General features: G+C 31.9%; 1 protein-coding gene across 1 annotated transcript in view; it reads left to right on the top strand.

The window, feature by feature from the left end:
- The window catches only part of LOC108917918 (carbonic anhydrase-related protein 10), a 461749-nt gene that overhangs the window by 278969 nt on the left and 163379 nt on the right, over positions 1 to 19401 (top strand). The window contains exon 4 of the mRNA XM_018724730.1: positions 3736 to 3927. Within this exon, the coding sequence (XP_018580246.1) occupies positions 3736 to 3927 (192 nt within the window). The remainder of the gene's footprint in view (positions 1 to 3735; positions 3928 to 19401) is intronic.

Below are 19401 nucleotides of genomic sequence, written 5' to 3'. Positions count from 1 at the left end.
CGCATGCATCTCTTTGATGCTTTATTATTATCAGAAATTTCCCGAATGGCAATTCTTGGGTTTTCTTCGACGTTAAGAAGAACATTAAATTGGCGTTCTTCTAGTTTTGGTTTCTTAAAAGCACCATAGTTTCTCAAATTTTCTTCAAATCTACGTGGTTCTAGAACTTCTCTGTGAGGAAATAGTTCTCTGTAATGGCAGACTCCTGCACCACGATTTTTATTACATCGAAAGTATACCTGAATCATGTCCGTCAATTGATTATTACTCATATTTTGCACTGTTGAGGCTATTTCAATAAATAACCCAGTGTAAATGACACAGAAAGAGTATAATGCGTAAAAAACTGGGACACGAACACTAAAATGACATTTACTTGCTTTGTATTATTTTTTGTTTTCCAGGCATACATTATTGTGACATGTATTGACTATATTTTCATGGTTTTTCTGTAATACATATTTCATAAAAGAAGACATTATATGTATCGTTGAATTCAGAATAGAATTCTCCATAATAATAAACAAAAAAACGTATATTGCTATTTGAAAAAAAAGGTGACTATCGCTTTTCAAAAATAATAATAATAATAATAAATACGCCCCAATAGGCTCACTCTATAGAGTATTTAGAGCCATTTCACATAATTTTTTGTTTTTTAAAATCAGACTGTAAATGACGGGGTTATGGCTTGCGTTGTTTTTTAGGAGACGGTCTGTATATACAGTGCAAAAAAATTGGAAATAAGGAATGCTTTCAAACGGGTTGACCAAATTAACTGGAATCTGGTTGAGCTCTATTTGTATTAAAGCCATCTCATTTTCGCTGCTGTAGAACTGATTCTGAATGCACTGAACTTTTAAGATAACCCCATATAAAGAAGTGTAACAGTTCCAGGTCTAGCATCGAGGCCTTTGATTGAACTAGTCCTCCACGTCAATCTACCTTTCTTCGAAAGGTTCATTTAGATACTCTTCAAACAGTAATGAGAATTAAGAAGGATTCATAGGTGCGCCTTCAAGGAATAACGATAAAACTGTCTTCAGAATTGTAGATACGTATGCAGGATCATTTAACTGACAGGTTCTATTAATATGTCTACCAGAGTGCCAATCCGGACATTTAAACTAAAACCTTGTTGATTGATGTCTAGCATCAAAAACCAGCACGTGGATTATGATCAGCCCAAACGTGCATATGTTATGAAAATTGAAAATTCTACAAAATGTTAATCTGAGACCTACTGGGGTTGAGTTCTTGTACAGGTTGGATATGGTAAGCGGTACTAACCGTTCAGGAAACCCACTTCCTTCCAAAATTTGCTCTACTACCTCATGCGTGGAAACAGACCTATGTAGGTCTTCCAGAGTCGATAGGGTTCTTTTTCAAAATTTTTCACTATTGCGAAGTTTGGTGAATATTCGAACAAAATTACTGAACTCAACACAAATGCACTTAACCTTTAACACTAATAATGAATTTTAAATAGAAAACCAAAATACTTTTATTCGTAAGAATAGGAAAAAATATATGGTTTTCTATACACATGATAACGAGGTAACTAATATTTTTATAAAATTTAAGGTGTCAAATTACTTTTCCGGAGATATTAAATAATTTGTTATAAGACAGTGTGTAATTTAATGTATATCATCAAATTTTGTTTTTTCGCGGTAACGATGTGTCCTATCGAAGATAAATAAAAGTACCATTTCATGCAATTTACCTTTGCCCTTTCAGAAATACTTAAAATATAATATGATACCTCTGAACTTCTTCATATTCATGCAAACTTAGATAATACTCTGTACAAAATTTAAATTGATTTGGTCAAGCCGTTTGGGAGATATAAACAAAAGTAGAAACAACATCATGCATCTCGGAAACAAGTTTTTATGAACTTTTTTTCTTATTTTTTGGGGATACTCCTTGATTTTAAAATTGTTTACATTATTTTTAATACCCTATATGAATATTCAATGGATAACAATAAAAAAAAAACTCAACTTTCCCTATTTAAAATAAAATTCCAGCACTAAAATTTATTCTTTTCGACCTGACGCAACTGCAGTCTCGCTCTACTATTTCATTGGATCATGTATTTTATCTCCTCATATTATTTAAAAATATTCAGTAAAAATGAACTCACTATATTACATCCTTCTGAAAACAATAAAAAATCAAATCGTTACGGCCGACTTTATAGTTTCCCCTACTTAAAGGCAGAAAGCAGAATAAAGGATTGGTCTCAAGGGGTGGTAATAAAAGGTTATTACTATTATTGCGTGCGTGTGAGTAATGTTAAATGGCCTGGCATCGCCACCCGGTCAGATCTCGTTATAATTAATAGGAATATAAGGACTTCGCCGCCGAAATGGTGTAGTAACTTTATGGACTCTCGACTCGAGTGGGACGCCACCACAACGGAGGCCTTGGGGGCTGGGTACAGAGGAGTACTGAAAAATCGGCTTATTATAGTATACTAGATTTAAGTACAAAAAAGAGATTAGTTGATGACAATGACATCTGCATGGGCATAAAAATATCTTATTTTCGAAGATATTGCAAATGATTTTTTTAATGTCAGATATCCCACGTAAATATTGAAGGGGGTATTCTATGGCCTATTTTAGGGGGTATTTTCTATATTTTTTTCCGGTTTCAGCCCTCCATACAGAGATATTCGCTTTTGTGGGGTCGGTTTTAATATTTTTTTCAGAAAACGGCTTAACCTAAAATTTTGAAATTTTAGGTTAATTTAAAAAATTAATACTTTCTGATTGTGAGAAAAAAATATTTCTTATCAACTACCATCCTTTTAAATTGGAAATCACACAATATTAGTTATATTTTAACTCCTTTATAACAAATATATTTCTACAGACTGGAATCCTTCTGCGTTCAATGATTAGTAGTAGTAGCAGCAGCAGCAGATTTTGTTTTTCATTTCAGGAGATATTACTTTACTTTTTTATGTTTGTAACTAACTTTTCTAGTAGTTCAATAGGTACTTAAAATAAAGTATTGAAAGTACTGTACTGTACTGTAATAGCGGATTGAATTTTTACACCTATGCCAGAATTTTCTGTGTGCTAGGCAAAGTTAGTAAAAAATGATTATCTCGTTCTTATCCTTCTTCATCATATTGTTCTTGTTCCTGTTCTTGTTCTTACTCTTGCTCTTTCTCTTGATTTTTCTCTGGCTCTTGCGTCTTGTTTTTGTTATCGTTCTTGTTCTTGCTCCATTTCTTTTCGTTCTTGTTCTTGTTTTAGTTCTGATTCTCGTTCTCGTTTTTCTTCTTCACCACCACGGTCATGTCATCCCCGTTCTTGATTTTGATCTTGTTCTTTTTGTTCATGTTCTCGGCCTTATTCTTATTCCAATTCTTGCTTTAACTTTTGCTTTTCTTCTCGATCTTGTTTTCGTTCTCTTTTTTTTCTTGTTTTCGTACTAGTTCTCGCTGTTGTAGTTAGTGTTGTTCATGTCTTTGTTCTTGGTATTGTTTTTGTAATTGTTCTTGTTCATGTCCTCGATAGAAATTTTAAATAAATAAAAATATATATAAGTAAAATCTTTCATTGCACATATTCTTATAAAATTTTTTACTTTGGAAATTATATACAAAATTTGTATCACTGTCGCATATAAATTTTTTTTTCTGAAAGTTGTGATAAAAAGTTTCTAATTTTGAAAACTGGTTGTTCTGCACATGTATCCAAATCTTTTTGTTTCCAGGTGAGTGGTATGCTGCACAACACCGGCCAGTCTTTGGTCTTCAGGGTCGACAAAGATACCAAACAACACGTGAACATATCTGGGGGACCGTTAGCGTATCGGTATCAATTCGAGGAGATATACATCCACTACGGCACCGAGAACCAGCAAGGATCCGAGCACCACATCCACGGCTACTCGTTCCCTGCGGAGGTATGTAGTCTTCCTTTCTGTAAAAACGTCAGTAATAGATTACTTTCTTTATGAGAGACAGCGGAATGAAATTCCGCGCCTGTATCCGCCCGAGAATACCGAGATAAGTGCGGTGCGCGCGGTTTAATTGAAAAGGATCATTTTAATATATGTATGAAAGTATTTCTCTTACGCCAAATGTAGACACACGGAATCAGTCCACAAAAGGGCATTAGGCCAGGTGGTCAAGGAAAAATTTCATTACTTATATTTACGGAAATACGACCCTTCAAGGTTCTAAAATAAAGTTGCAATTTTCATAATAATTACGAAACAGTTCGGTATAATTCAATGCTTTAGTCAGCAAAGTAGTTGTCTCCCGCAATATCATCGGTTCGCTCAATTGGAGATAGGCTGTGCTTTCCATATTATCTAGGAAATTACAGCCCTTTTTGGAGGCCTAGGCATTGATCATTCATAGTTGTGGCACTTTGCTATGGCTGTAGTTAACATCAAAAATAGTTGGATTGTTGGTCAGTTATCTCACCCATGGCATATTGATGAGGACTAATAAATACAAAACCAGTATATGTCTGGTGGTTCGGCTCAGGCATGATCTTAGTTATTTACTATATATTAATTCAATCCTTTAGAATAGTTGTTTCTCGCAATATTATAATTTAATAATCGATTCGTTTAATTGGCGGTAGAACGTGCTTCAATACACGGCATACACACGCACCAGCTCCATGACAATCTTGACTTCAGCTATTGTGAGAGTCAAAGTAGATATGTATGTATATATTGTTGCAATAAAAAAAACGGAGGGTTAAAAAACGGCAACTATACAGCTTATTCCCATGTAAAAAACGCAAGTTTTTTGATATCTCAAGGAATCTGAGACTTGGTCTGTTCTATTTTATTCTAAATAAAAAGATAAAAAAAGATAAGAGAGGTAGGATGTTATAAGAATGACCCTGTACATAGCGTTAACCTACTTAGCAAATGTCGTAAGTCCATTTTTTATCCAGACAGAGATTTTGGTGAACTATTTCTGGCCTTTAATCGAATGCAGTGGACGTTCGACATATGCGTTTTGATGTCTGGATAAAAAGTGGACTTACGATATTTGCTAAGTAGGTTAACGATAGGTTTATGGACGCAGTCTTTATGAAAATGTGGATTCAGTCAAATTGGATAAAATTGTAGTTATGTAAGTTGGTTTGTGTTACTGACCAATTGTCTCCACAGTATTTGGGTCCGAAAATTATTTATTTTCCTGAATCAGTTACGCTGATGATGGCTGCAAAGTAGTATGAGTAAAATATTGCAACAAAAACAATAACTTTTGTGAACTGTTTATAAAAAAAATTATCGGATGACTTCGAAAAGCTGCTATTAACATTTTAACAAGTGCCAAATACAAACTAGCCGCACTTAGAGATATTATTGCATTCAACTAAGAGATTTATTAATGCAATCTACAAACTACTGTTGCCAAAGGTCAGTGCGGCCAGTTTGGTATTTGGCACATTTCAAAAATGTTAATAAGCCAATTTGACCGGGCCCATATTTTGAAAAAGACCATGTTGTGTCTTAAGAAACACGAAGTCCAAAACATTAATTTAAGTATTTGGCGAATGCGCCAGGAATTCCGACATTTGTTGTCAATTCTAGTTTGGTCTCTATATTCCTTTATTTGGATAACAAAACATTAAAAATATCGAAACTTATACTAAAATATAATAGAGACGAATTTTAAATAGTTCATAGTTCACGCTAACTTTATAAAATACATAAATAAACAAGCAACACGTCAGCGAATGCCGGTCATAACCCTGTAAAAGTGATAGCACCTATCTTCCACAAATATCGGAAGCTTAGAATAATTTCCTCTAATACGCTGGTTGGTGGAATGAACTATTGAACTTGCGATGCTGATATATAACATTTCACAAAAGTTACTGTTTTTAGTGCAATATTTTTAATTTTCGCCCCAAATACTGCGGAGACTTGGTCAGTAACACAAAACCAACAACTTACCACAACTTCAGCCAATTTGATCGAGTCCTCATTTTCATAAATAACGTGCGGGGTCCTTTGAATAAAATCCCTTCAGCTATTTTCCTAATTGATAAGTTGGTAATTTAAGCAGACACCATTTTTTTTTAATTTGTGACGTGGAATTTTCCTTTAAAATGTAGGTAGGTAAGCATTTTAATCAAACCCTTTGTAGGCAAATAGTTCTGCACCAAATATCAGGGACTTTAAAACGTCCAATAAGCCATAAAATATATTGAATCCATCACATCTACTTGTCAATTTTACAATGGCATTATTATAGTTTATAAAAAAAATGTTCCGTCACTCACCACTAAATTACCTTTTACATAATAATTGTGAAATATGATGACGAAAGTATACTAACTTTTTTTCAAAAAGTTATTGTACCGCATATTTTCTTTACATCGTTATAATGAGCAAAAAACTTGCAAATTTAATTTCGTTAACAATTTCAGCATTAATTAAAAGTGCTTGTTATTCTACTGTAAGCTTACAACAGGCATATTTACAATTCAGCCGTGTATTTCCAGAATACATTTAGACAGATTGGATACGCTTATTTAAAATAACGAGTTGTGTGTTTTTCTGTAAAATCGGGAAAAGAATGAATGAGCGTTTTCTCATCAGCTAACGTATACAGGTAGAACCCTAACAATGCCACTAAAAAAGATCAACGGCGCGTGTAACGGTTGCTATTTTGAGTAACATCAGATACAATTCAGATTAATACTCAAGAAAGAACAGAACGTTGTACGGATTTTTTTTATTTTAAGTATGATTAATTATTTGTTGATGTGTTTATACGTGAAAAGTAAATCATACATTTGTCATATTTAATTAAACAATCTGCTTACTCGACGGTCTTTTCTATAAGAAGCGTCAGAAACGTTGCTAACTGAAGATATACATTGGTTTTAAATTTGCTCATTATATTTCATCGTTACGTTGTTTTTTTCCAAACATGTAAACTGATAAAAGAACCGTGTAGAGCGCAACACAGGAAAAGCTTTAACTGCCATTATTTTGCGTTCGGAATATCTCAATTTTTTACGAAGTTCTAAAAATAAAAATTTAATGATGTCGAGGAGGCAGTGTTCGACAGCCCCGAGAGAAAAATGCCCTACTAGTCTGTTATTTTGTAATAATCACCCCATTTAAAGAAACATGAAATGAAAAATAACACCCTGTCATTATGAATATCCATACCACTCAATTAAAGACGCATCACCATCGAAATAAATGAATTCAGAAATATAAATTACAAGTATTAATGTCGATAGGCATTAAACGTGTTAAATGTGAGACAAATGTCCACAAAGCATGATAGTTTATACTTCATTCAATGTCATATCAGGCCATCACGAAAAGGAGATGATACGACGAAGAACAGCTGGGTCGTTTGTCGGTTGTCGCACCTATGACACACTGATGAGGACTAATAAGTCCGAAACCGGTCTGTGCCTTGTGAGTTAAACTGACAAACGATCCTAGCTGTAGCACTAGGTGTTGCGAGTATAATTCAATGCCGGTAGGGGCAAATAGCTCTCGGAGTAGTTGTTTATCGCAACACTGACAACTCAAACTAGGTCATTGGAGTTGTAAGTATGTTCATCAACACTTTTCGCACAACTCGACGGAATATTTACTCCCCATGCATGTAACAGATTTAGTCAAAATACCAAAGCTCAATATTTTATACATGGTGATAGTAAAAGGAATAAATTTTACATGCTGTAACTTGTTATCTATTGATTATTACGTTTATTTTCATTTTAGGATGTTAATAAACGGTAAATATATTTACACTGCAGTATCAGTGTCAATTCTTAATCTGTCAAGTTAAAGAATGTAATTACAGCCTATATTTGTATAATACCGTGGTGATTATGAAATTTTAATATTAATTCCCCTCGCAGGAGACTCAAAACAGCTCGCAAACCGTCAGCGTATTAACTTTTAACCGACCCTTGGTTGGGGTGGAAAAGTCGTATCATTTATTTTGAACTACATGCCACTGATTAAGATCGATGGTTTAATGACCCGTTACCACCGAGCGTTTCCTGGAATATTGTATTCCTAATTTTACAGTCAAGGGTAATATAAAAAATGCGGCGGTTTTCGCACGCCTCCCACATAAAACGGTTCGAAAGTTTTAAGGCAAATTGGAAATTTTAGAAAATATACGATGACAATTAAAAGCCTATCCGTTTTAAAACTTTAATATTATTTACAATTCTTTTAATACAAATTATGTGGTTTTTCTAGTAATAGTAATTACTTAAGATACAAGAGAAATCAATCGTTTTGGACTTGGTCAAAAACATAAGCGAAATGAGTATTTTAAATGCTTCGTGAGTACAATAAGCTGACTTTTCGCAGATTTGCCTTACAAAGTTTTTATGTCATCAATATGTAATTAAAAAATTATGTACAATGAATTAATATTCATTTTTGCTGAAAGCAACTTAAGACTTTATTAGACAATACGCTCATTTGGAACCAGTATATCATATTACATATTATGGCAAAGAGGCTATGTTAATTATATTATTTACGATTAACTTAAATTAAGATGCTGAAAATGAAATATGTAAGTCATTATCGCTGTAAGAAGAATCAATTATTTGACTCTAATCATCATCAAAACATTGAAACTTATTATCTAGCAGCTGTTTACATTTACAATTATACAGGGTGGCCAAATGAAAACGAAACAGAACCATTTCCAGGAACTGCGTCAAGATTGTAGAAAAACACTCAGACCCGTCGATTTTAGATTAAAGGGAGACATTCTTTGTTGGTATTTTTGACTCCGCCACTTTCACCCCCAAGCAAGGGTAAACATCACCCCAAAACGTTTAAATGGCATTGGGGGTTGAGTAATATTTCTTTTGAAAGCTCTTACAATTCTCTTTACAACAGACTTTAAATTTTATAATTCCGCCCCATACTTTGAAAAAAATTTACATTTTAAAATTTAAATTATGTTTAGTTGCTTACTTACTACTTAGTTGATTAAATGTTCAAACTGATGACTGCCCGCTTCCATATAAGAATAAAGATTTTGTTCGAAACGTTCGCGCACATTCCGAAGCATTTCCGGAGTGATTGGACGGCATTTGTCGACGATTCTTTGATGCAAATCTTCCAGCGACGCTGGTTGTGTTTTATAGATTTTACTTTTTAGGTATCCCCACAAAAAGAAATCAAGGAGAGATAAATCCGGTGATCGTGGAGGCTACTCAATGCTGCCTCTTCTCCCAATCCAATTCCGTAGAAATCGTTGGTCCAAATACTGTCGGACAATTGACGCATAAAGCGGAGGAGCACCGTCCTGTTCTTAAAAGCTGTTGCCAATGGTAGATGCTTTCTGCGTTTCATTATTATTTTATATAACTAATTTATACAATAAACTTTACTATGCAGTAAATATTTGCCTACTGATCTCAGAAACTACAGTTTATGTGGAAAAATAAACATATACTATCGTTACTTCAAAAAAACAACTCTGAAAAACATAAAATTATTGACAATCGACAGACAAAAATGTCAGTGCATGGAACACAAGATCCAATAAGAGAAAATTTATTTTCTCGATGATAACAAAATTATTAGTATCTAGTTATTCTTCGGGGTAATGATTACTAAGGTACAAACAACTACATACTTAGACATAATATAATATGAATAAATCACATAAAAATAGTATTTACCATATGGGCAAAAACATTTAAAACTTTGTATTTCATGTATTTTCCTATATATGTCGTCCTATATATTAACTTTAGTTTGTAAAATATAATTCAATATTTCAAGTACAAATACAAATAACTTGTTCTTCGTGTATGTTTTTAATACTTCCTCTGGATGACGACTAAATATCCAAGAATTACTCGTTTGAAGAAATTATAAATACGAAAATAACACCAATATACGGATTAAACATTACTTTAAGAGTAATTTTTTTATCAGTAATACGTTCAAAAATCTACTTTGATTTACGAAGGTACATTTCAAATATATCTATAATTTGTACATAGCAGACATAAAATGTACGTACCTACTTATATAGGATGTGGGATGCTATGTTTTTATGTTTTTGATATCAAGAAGACTAAGTTATAGCTGAATCTATCATCTTTGGTGATCACTCTGTAGATATACTCCCTATATATAACGAGAACTGATTTCTTCTTCAAAAAGGTGAGGGGTCAAATATTAAATATTGATTGAATTGAAGGAAGGGCAACATTTAATTCTGTTTTAAAACGTGTTTAATTTATGTTATTTATGTCTCATAAATTATGATAGCCATGAAATTGATTCTACGTAAAACTATAATGATCTATTAACCTCTGTTTTCATCGTAACCTTATTATAAACTGTTCCGGAGTTACAAAAGTTTTAAATAATTGACTACTTCGGTTTTTCAGGATAGTAGATACCTCACTTTCCGAAAATAATAAAGAATTGTTATTTGAATCGATTTTACTTTTCTAAAAATATAAAAGTTGCCTATACAGGGTGTACTTATCTAAATAACACCGACAAATTGCAAGGGGCGAAATTAGTAGGGGTCTTTGGTACAATTTTTTTTATCTTCCATGTATATCAAGCTAAAGAAACCAAAGAGAAAGAAACATTAACAATAAATGACACTGACATTTGTTTCTATGGATTACATTGCAAAGAACAGGCTACTAGATCTTTCGGCAAAATACACTAGCGTTAAACAGCTCATCTTTTTAAAAATGCATTGCAATTCATTTATTTTTTTCTCATAAATCCTTAACTTTTCGAAAAAACTTGAAGGGATCAAAAAGTTAGTAAACGAATGGGGCTTTTTAGACATATTTTTTAAAAGGAAAACATTTTATCGAAATAAATTATAAGAAAACATGTCATAGGGGTTGATTATTTCAACCGTTACACTTCAAAGTTGAAAAAATTTCAAAAAGTGTAGTTTTTTTGACAGATAATGTTCAACAAGTTTGGTTTCTTTGGCTTGATATACTTACATGGAGGATAAAAAAGAAAAACAATTTTTTTTTTAAATTTTTGGAGAGGCGTAACTTCTCAGATAAGTATATTAAAAAATTTTTTACCAAAGACCCCTATTAATTTTCATCAGTGAATCGCCTCTTACATTTTTTCGGTGTGATTTAGATACACCCTGTATATCTTTGATTTTTATCAACATGACTTTTAAAACTAAGAACAACAAAACTTTTTTTGGCAGAAGCAATTAATTTTATTCTAAATGTCCTTCAATTATTTTTACAGCATGAAAATTGTCACACAACTTTTTGCATTTTTTTCTAAACTAGAAAAAATATAGGTGGCAATGTGGTACAATATCCTTTCAACCACACAATACATTTTTAACACCCATTCATAATTTATACTATTAAATCAGTAATTATTTTTAAACGTGTTTAAAAATAAGGCACAATTACAGTTTCGCGTGTCTTTAAATTGGATTAAAATTAGATTTTAATCAAGGCATGTTAAATCACTTTTTAGTAATCTCATGGAAGGATCTGTATTAAAAATTAAAACCGTATAATAATGTCTACACGACAAAACAAAGGTTTGATATACAGAACAACACATTTTTTCTCGTGTCGCAATTATATACAGGGTGGCCAAATGAAAACGAAATAGAGACATTTTCAGAAACTGCCTCAAGATTGTAGAAAAACGCTCAGACCCGTCGATTTTAGATTAAAGGGGGACATTCTGTGCTGGTATTATTGACTCCGCCACTTTCACCTCCAAGCAAGGTTAAGCATCACCCCAAAACGTTTAAATGGCATTGGGGGTTGAGTAATATTTCTTTTGAAAGCTCTTACAATTCTCTTTACAACAGACTTTAAATTTTATAATTCCGCCCCATACTTTGAAAAAAATTTACATTTTAAAATTTAAATTATGTTTAGTTGCTTACTTACTACTTAGTTGATTGAATGTTCAAACTGATGACCGCCCGCTTCCATATAAGAATAAAGATTTTGTTCGAAACGTTCGCGCACATTCCGAAGCATTTCCGGAGTGATTGGACGGCATTTGTCGACGATTCTTTGATGCAAATCTTCCAGCGACGCTGGTTGTGTTTTATAGATTTTACTTTTTAGGTATCCCCACAAAAAGAAATCAAGGAGAGATAAATCCGGTGATCGTGGAGGCTACTCAATGCTGCCTCTTCTCCCAATCCAATTCCGTAGAAATCGTTGGTCCAAATACTGTCGGACAATTGACGCATAAAGCGGAGGAGCACCGTCCTGTTCTTAAAAGCTGTTGCCAATGGTAGATGCTTTCTGCGTTTCATTATTATTTTATATAACTAATTTATACAATAAACTTTACTATGCAGTAAATATTTGCCTACTGATCTCAGAAACTACAGTTTATGTGGAAAAATAAACATATACTATCGTTACTTCAAAAAAACAACTCTGAAAAACATAAAATTATTGACAATCGACAGACAAAAATGTCAGTGCATGGAACACAAGATCCAATAAGAGAAAATTTATTTTCTCGATGATAACAAAATTATTAGTATCTAGTTATTCTTCGGGGTAATGATTACTAAGGTACAAACAACTACATACTTAGACATAATATAATATGAATAAATCACATAAAAATAGTATTTACCATATGGGCAAAAACATTTAAAACTTTGTATTTCATGTATTTTCCTATATATGTCGTCCTATATATTAACTTTAGTTTGTAAAATATAATTCAATATTTCAAGTACAAATACAAATAACTTGTTCTTCGTGTATGTTTTTAATACTTCCTCTGGATGACGACTAAATATCCAAGAATTACTCGTTTGAAGAAATTATAAATACGAAAATAACACCAATATACGGATTAAACATTACTTTAAGAGTAATTTTTTTATCAGTAATACGTTCAAAAATCTACTTTGATTTACGAAGGTACATTTCAAATATATCTATAATTTGTACATAGCAGACATAAAATGTACGTACCTACTTATATAGGATGTGGGATGCTATGTTTTTATGTTTTTGATATCAAGAAGACTAAGTTATAGCTGAATCTATCATCTTTGGTGATCACTCTGTAGATATACTCCCTATATATAACGAGAACTGATTTCTTCTTCAAAAAGGTGAGGGGTCAAATATTAAATATTGATTGAATTGAAGGAAGGGCAACATTTAATTCTGTTTTAAAACGTGTTTAATTTATGTTATTTATGTCTCATAAATTATGATAGCCATGAAATTGATTCTACGTAAAACTATAATGATCTATTAACCTCTGTTTTCATCGTAACCTTATTATAAACTGTTCCGGAGTTACAAAAGTTTTAAATAATTGACTACTTCGGTTTTTCAGGATAGTAGATACCTCACTTTCCGAAAATAATAAAGAATTGTTATTTGAATCGATTTTACTTTTCTAAAAATATAAAAGTTGCCTATACAGGGTGTACTTATCTAAATAACACCGACAAATTGCAAGGGGCGAAATTAGTAGGGGTCTTTGGTATAATTTTTTTTATCTTCCATGTATATCAAGCTAAAGAAACCAAAGAAGAAACATTAACAATAAATGACACTGACATTTGTTTCTGTGGATTCCATTGCAAGAAACAGGCTACTAGATCTTTCGGCAAAATACACTCGCGTTAAACAGCTCATCTTTTTAAAAATGCATTGCAATTCATTTATTTTTTTCTCATAAATCCTTAACTTTTCGAAAAAACAGAAGGGATCAAAAAGTTAGTAAACGAATGGGGCTTTTTAGACATATTTTTTAAAAGGAAAAAATTTTATCGAAATAAATTATAAGAAAAAATGTCATAGGGGTTCATTATTTCAACCGTTACACTAAAAAATTTAAAAAAGTGTAGTTTTTTTGACAGATAATGTTCAACAAGTTTGGTTTCTTTGACTTGATATACTTACATGGAGGATAAAAAAGAAAAACAATTTTTTTTTTAAATTTTTGGAGAGGCGTAACTTCTCAGATAAGTATATTAAAAAATTTTTTACCAAAGACCCCTATTAATTTTCATCAGTGAATCGCCTCTTACATTTTTTCGGTGTGATTTAGATACACCCTGTATATCTTTGATTTTTATCAACATGACTTTTAAAACTAAGAACAACAAAACTTTTTTTGGCAGAAGCAATTAATTTTATTCTAAATGTCCTTCAATTATTTTTACAGCATGAAAATTGTCACACAACTTTTTGCATTTTTTTCTAAACTAGAAAAAATATAGGTGGCAATGTGGTACAATATCCTTGCAACCACACAATACATTTTTAACACCCATTCATAATTTATACTATTAAATCAGTAATTATTTTTAAATGTGTTTAAAAATAAGGCACAATTACAGTTTGGCGTGTCTTTAAATTGGATTAAAATTAGATTTTAATCAAGGCATGTTAAATCACTTTTTAATAATCTCATGGAAGGATCTGTATTAAAAATTAAAACCGTATAATAATGTCTACACGACAAAACAAAGGTTTGACATACAGAACAATACATTTTTTTCTCGTGTCGCAATTATATACAGGGTGGCCAAATGAAAACGAAATAGAGAAATTTTCAGGAACAGTCTCAAGATTGTAGAAAAACGCTCAGACCCGTCGATTTTAGATTAAAGGGGCACACTCTTTGCTGGTATTTTTGACTCCGCCACTTTCACCCCCAAGCAAAGGTAAGCATCACCCCAAAATATTTAAATGGCATTGGGGATGCAGTAATATTTATTTTGAAAGCTCTTACAATTCTTTTTACAACAGACTTTAAATTTTATAATTCCGTCCAATACTTATTAAGAATTCTGATTTTAAAGTTGAAACTTATGTACAAACAATTAGTAACGGTAAAAATTCGAGTTAAGTACGCCAATGGTATAAATTTAGTATTTCTTGCGTTACATTGATTTTTGGCGATTTGTTATCACTTTAGTAAAAAAAAACACAATTTTAAAAAACAGAAATGAATGCTATNTGATACAAAAAAGTCGAGTACAGAAATGTCAAAAACAAGGGTTTATTTAGAATTAAAAATTGTAATGAACAGTAAAATAGTAAACATTAGTAGAAAATATGCCTTTTTGACAATAATTGTTCAAAATGTCCACCTCTAACTTCAATACATTTATCAACGCGGTTATTAAAGATGTTTTATTTTAAAGTCTAAATCGTTAACGCGATATGACTTTGCAGCATTTAAAACCAGCTGCTAAAGTTCTTTTCAGGTATTTATAGTTTCTCCATAAACAACTGATTTCATGTGGGTAATTCCAAAAACGAAAATCTCGCCATTCTATCTCACATTTATGTTACGAGTATACAATTTAAATTGTAAGCTAATATGTAATTTTAATTAGGTACAAATAATACTTAATAGAAATTAGCAAACAAATGACAGCAATAAAACAAGTGGAAAACGTCAATTATTTATTTTCGTCCAGATCCTACTTAAGAAACGTTACCGCTAAATTAATAATACCTGTAGGTACTTAATTGTATTTTTATGCAACGGCATTGGAAGTTTCAAAGCCAAATATCTCGAAAACAGTACGAGATAGCTACTTTCACAAAGTATACCTTTTTTGTGTAGAAAAAGTTGGAAAATAAGAATTTGATACCAAACATGAGATATCTTAAAGTACAAAAAAGTTATGTAGTTTTTAACACCTTCAATCTACTGCAGCTAGCGCCCTCTATGAACTTTAACCAAAATGTGAATAGATTTCAATTCCCCTATCCAAAGAACTCCAAACCCCAAAATTTTGTGAGAATATTTGCATTTGTTAAGGAATAAATGAAAAAAAACTGAAATAATATTTTACATTTAACACCCTGTATCTCTTTAACTATCAACTTTTGGACTAAGATAAGTTTCGCTAAATCGCAATATTTTTGCTTGGGGAATCTACCCATGAATTTTGGCCCATTACCTCGGGACCACCCTGTATATATATTCCGGCGTATTGCGTGAAGCACGAGCTGTTTGACTTCATATTTATTTGGACGGTAATACTTTTGATTAAATTTCACCCTCACTCTACCGATCGGAACCGACGAGGTCTGTTCGGTCTACGAGAAAAAAAACACACTATTCTGGTTCTTTCGCGCAGTCCACGTTATGTAACGTGGATTTAAAATGCAATATACACACATAACGACGTGAGAAGGCGCTGAAAGCTACAATATAAAATCACTCTCGGCGAATTATAGGTACTTTCCTTAAAATGCTAGTGACTTGTACGCCAAGGCGGAAAATGCTATAACGAAATCACAACATGTAGAAATTGAGGTGTTATGGCTAAATCGAGTTATGTCTCCATTCAATCGTCTTATTTCATTCCGATGTAAAATTGAACAAATGCGTTTTTTCTGCGGGCGGAATAGCAAATTCTGACATGGGCCATATTATATTTGGTACGTTGTACGCTTGAAGTATACATGTGTTATTATATTCCGGGTGATTTCTTTAACAGAGATACGAGTTGCTATTATTTAGCGTAACATAAATCATATTTTTTAATTTGTTATTATTTTTTAACTATCCATTAATAAACAAGAATGATAGGAATAAATGAAATATATAAATTATGATAGTTATAAGTAAAATAGGTACTTAATAACTTTAATGCTCATGAATTATCAAAAAGAAATTTCTATAATAATTGTATGTCCACAAACGCTGAGGCACAAGGTATTGAAATCTAAAAAAAAGTTATGTCCAATTTGTAAAAAACCCATCTGTAGACATTCTATTCAATTTCAACTGTAGTTCTTATTTCTCCACAAATGAATGTACCTGATACAATTGTTTTTACTTACCCAAATAAAAAATTGATTTAAAAAAAAGTTCAAAATAATTACCAAGATTCAATTAGACTTATGTACAGGGTGTCCCAAAGTTCGCGTCTCGGGCCCATAACAGACAAACGAAAAACGATAGTAAAAATCTGTTTAGATGGTGTGAATAGGGACTCGCTAAAGTCAGTTTTGCACTTGAAAAACATGTTTTTCAAAATTCAGAAAATAAAAAAAATGACCCAACTTTTTTTTCCATGAACATACACCCATTTTTTAAAATAACTAAAATTATCTATTTTTATGAACATTTTTTATGCAGAAAGTTTTCTCTATCCCTTCTCCTTAAAAAGTTACAATAACAAACATTATACAAAAATGTATCATATTGTATTGGAATTAGTCATGATTTAATCAACATTGCTGTGAAAACAATGGCTGAAACTGCCGTTACAAGTCTGTTTATACAGGGTGTTTCTTAATAACGTGCTAATATTTAAGGAGGTTATTCTTTGGTCCATTTTAAAGAAAAAACTTCATATGAACATATGTCCTAATAGTCGTAACTTTTAAACTACAGGGTGCCAAAGTTTTATGAAAAAAACATTTTTTTATAACTTTGATATTACCAACCCTAGATATTTTTTCAAATTTGGTACACGCCTTCTATTCATCGAGATGCATTTTATGATGTACAAACAACTTTATTATTTTAGTCAGTGGCGTCTGTACAGGTTCTGTATCGAATGTTTTTGAAGAAAAATATGTTACGCCACTACTTTTTCTTTTAGTAAAAATCATTTTTGAAATCTTCATTCCTTTCCGAGCAAATGTGGTGTCTTCAATTTTTTTCGTTTGACGTACGGTATTCGCATAAAAAAATAAAATTCATTCATTTGCATCTTATTGGACCACTTACGAGAAAAAAATGTTGTGTAACTTTGAACAATAATTTATTTAAGATAATAACTTTTAAACATTGAAATTATGAAATTACAGTAATTTGCATACATTTACCCTTGCGTAACATATTTTTCTTCAAAAATATTCAATACAAAACCTGTACAGACGCCACTGGCAAAAATAATAAAATTGTTTGTACATCAGAAAATACATCTCAATGAATAGAAGCCGTGTACCAAATTTGACAAAATATCTAGGGTAATATCAGTTTTCATAAAAAAAAATTTCATAAATCTTTAACACCCTGTAGTTCAAAAGTTAAGACTTATAGGACATATGTTTTTTTCTTAAAGTGGACCCAAGAATAACCTCCTTAAATATTAGCACGTTATTAAGAAACACACATATTAGTTTCTATCAAACGTTATTTCTTGCATGATAAACAAACTAGTAAGTGGTTGCTAAAATTTAAAAAATGTTCACAAACAGTGAAAAAGTTGACATGATTTCAATTTATGATGAATGTCAAAAATATGCCAGAAGACTGCTAACTTATATCATGAGAGATATCCAGAGCGTCAAGCTGTTAACTCAAAAATATTTGCCAGATTAGAATGAATTTTGCTAATGAAAATGCATTTTCATCAAGAAAAGGGAAAGGAATTTCAAATTCAGTGTGTAACGATATTACCGTAGCTAGGATATTACAATATTTTGAGGAAAATCCTAGAAATTCTATACGACAGTCCACTTTTGCATTAAATTTAAAAAGAAGATCTGTGCAAAGAATTTTGAGCTCCAATGCTTCCATGACTGTAGGCTAAATAACTTGGAGCACGTGAATTTGGAAATAGATAATAGACTCTTACAACAGATTCTTTGGACCGATGAGAGTCGTTTTATAAGTAATGGCAAGCCAAATAAAAGAAACGAACATTACTGGGCCACTGAAAATCCACACTATGTTAATCCCATTCAAAATCAGGGCCATTATGGAATAAATAAATGTTTGGTGTGGCATTACTGAAATGCATTTAATTGGTCCATACTTTTATGAAAATGTATTGAACGCTAATAGCTATTTACAGTTTTTGCGAGAGGAGCTTCCAGCACTGCTTGAATATGTGCTACTGCAGCTCAGGTTGAATATGTGGTTGCAACACGATGGTGCTCCTCCACATAAAACTAAAAGAATTACAGACTATTTAAAAAATACTTTCAGAACTGAGTGAATAGGAATTAATGGGCTTGTAAAATGAGCTTGAAAGTCTCCAGACTTAACGCCCCTAGACTATTTTTTATGGGGAACATTAAAAAATCTGGTATATAAGACCCACGAGAAGTTTGGAGCATTTAAAGCAAAAGATTGGACATGTTTGTGACAATCTTTCAAGGGAAACGTTGTTTAAAAGCTACAAGGGAAGTTAGGAAAAGATAAGAAGTAGGAGGCATGCATATCGAAAGTTTTTTAAATAATCATAATTTTCTATTTTGTTTTGTAGGTCTTTTGAAGAAGAAAAAAAGAGTACTTTAGTGTTTTCTCGTGGAAATGAACGGAAAAAAGTTATAAGCGAAAAACGTGAATTTACGTAAAAATTATACAATTAACCAGCCATTTTTATGACCGTGGAAACTAATATGTTATTGTACATAATATTTAGCATCTATAGTGATAAATTTAGCTTGCCGAAAC

This window comes from Anoplophora glabripennis, unplaced genomic scaffold, assembly GCF_000390285.2.
Source record: "Anoplophora glabripennis isolate ALB-LARVAE unplaced genomic scaffold, Agla_2.0 scaffold3, whole genome shotgun sequence".
Classification (NCBI taxonomy): Eukaryota; Metazoa; Arthropoda; class Insecta; order Coleoptera; family Cerambycidae; genus Anoplophora; species Anoplophora glabripennis.
Note: the sequence above shows the minus strand (reverse complement) of the source record. Positions and strands in the feature narration are given on the sequence as shown.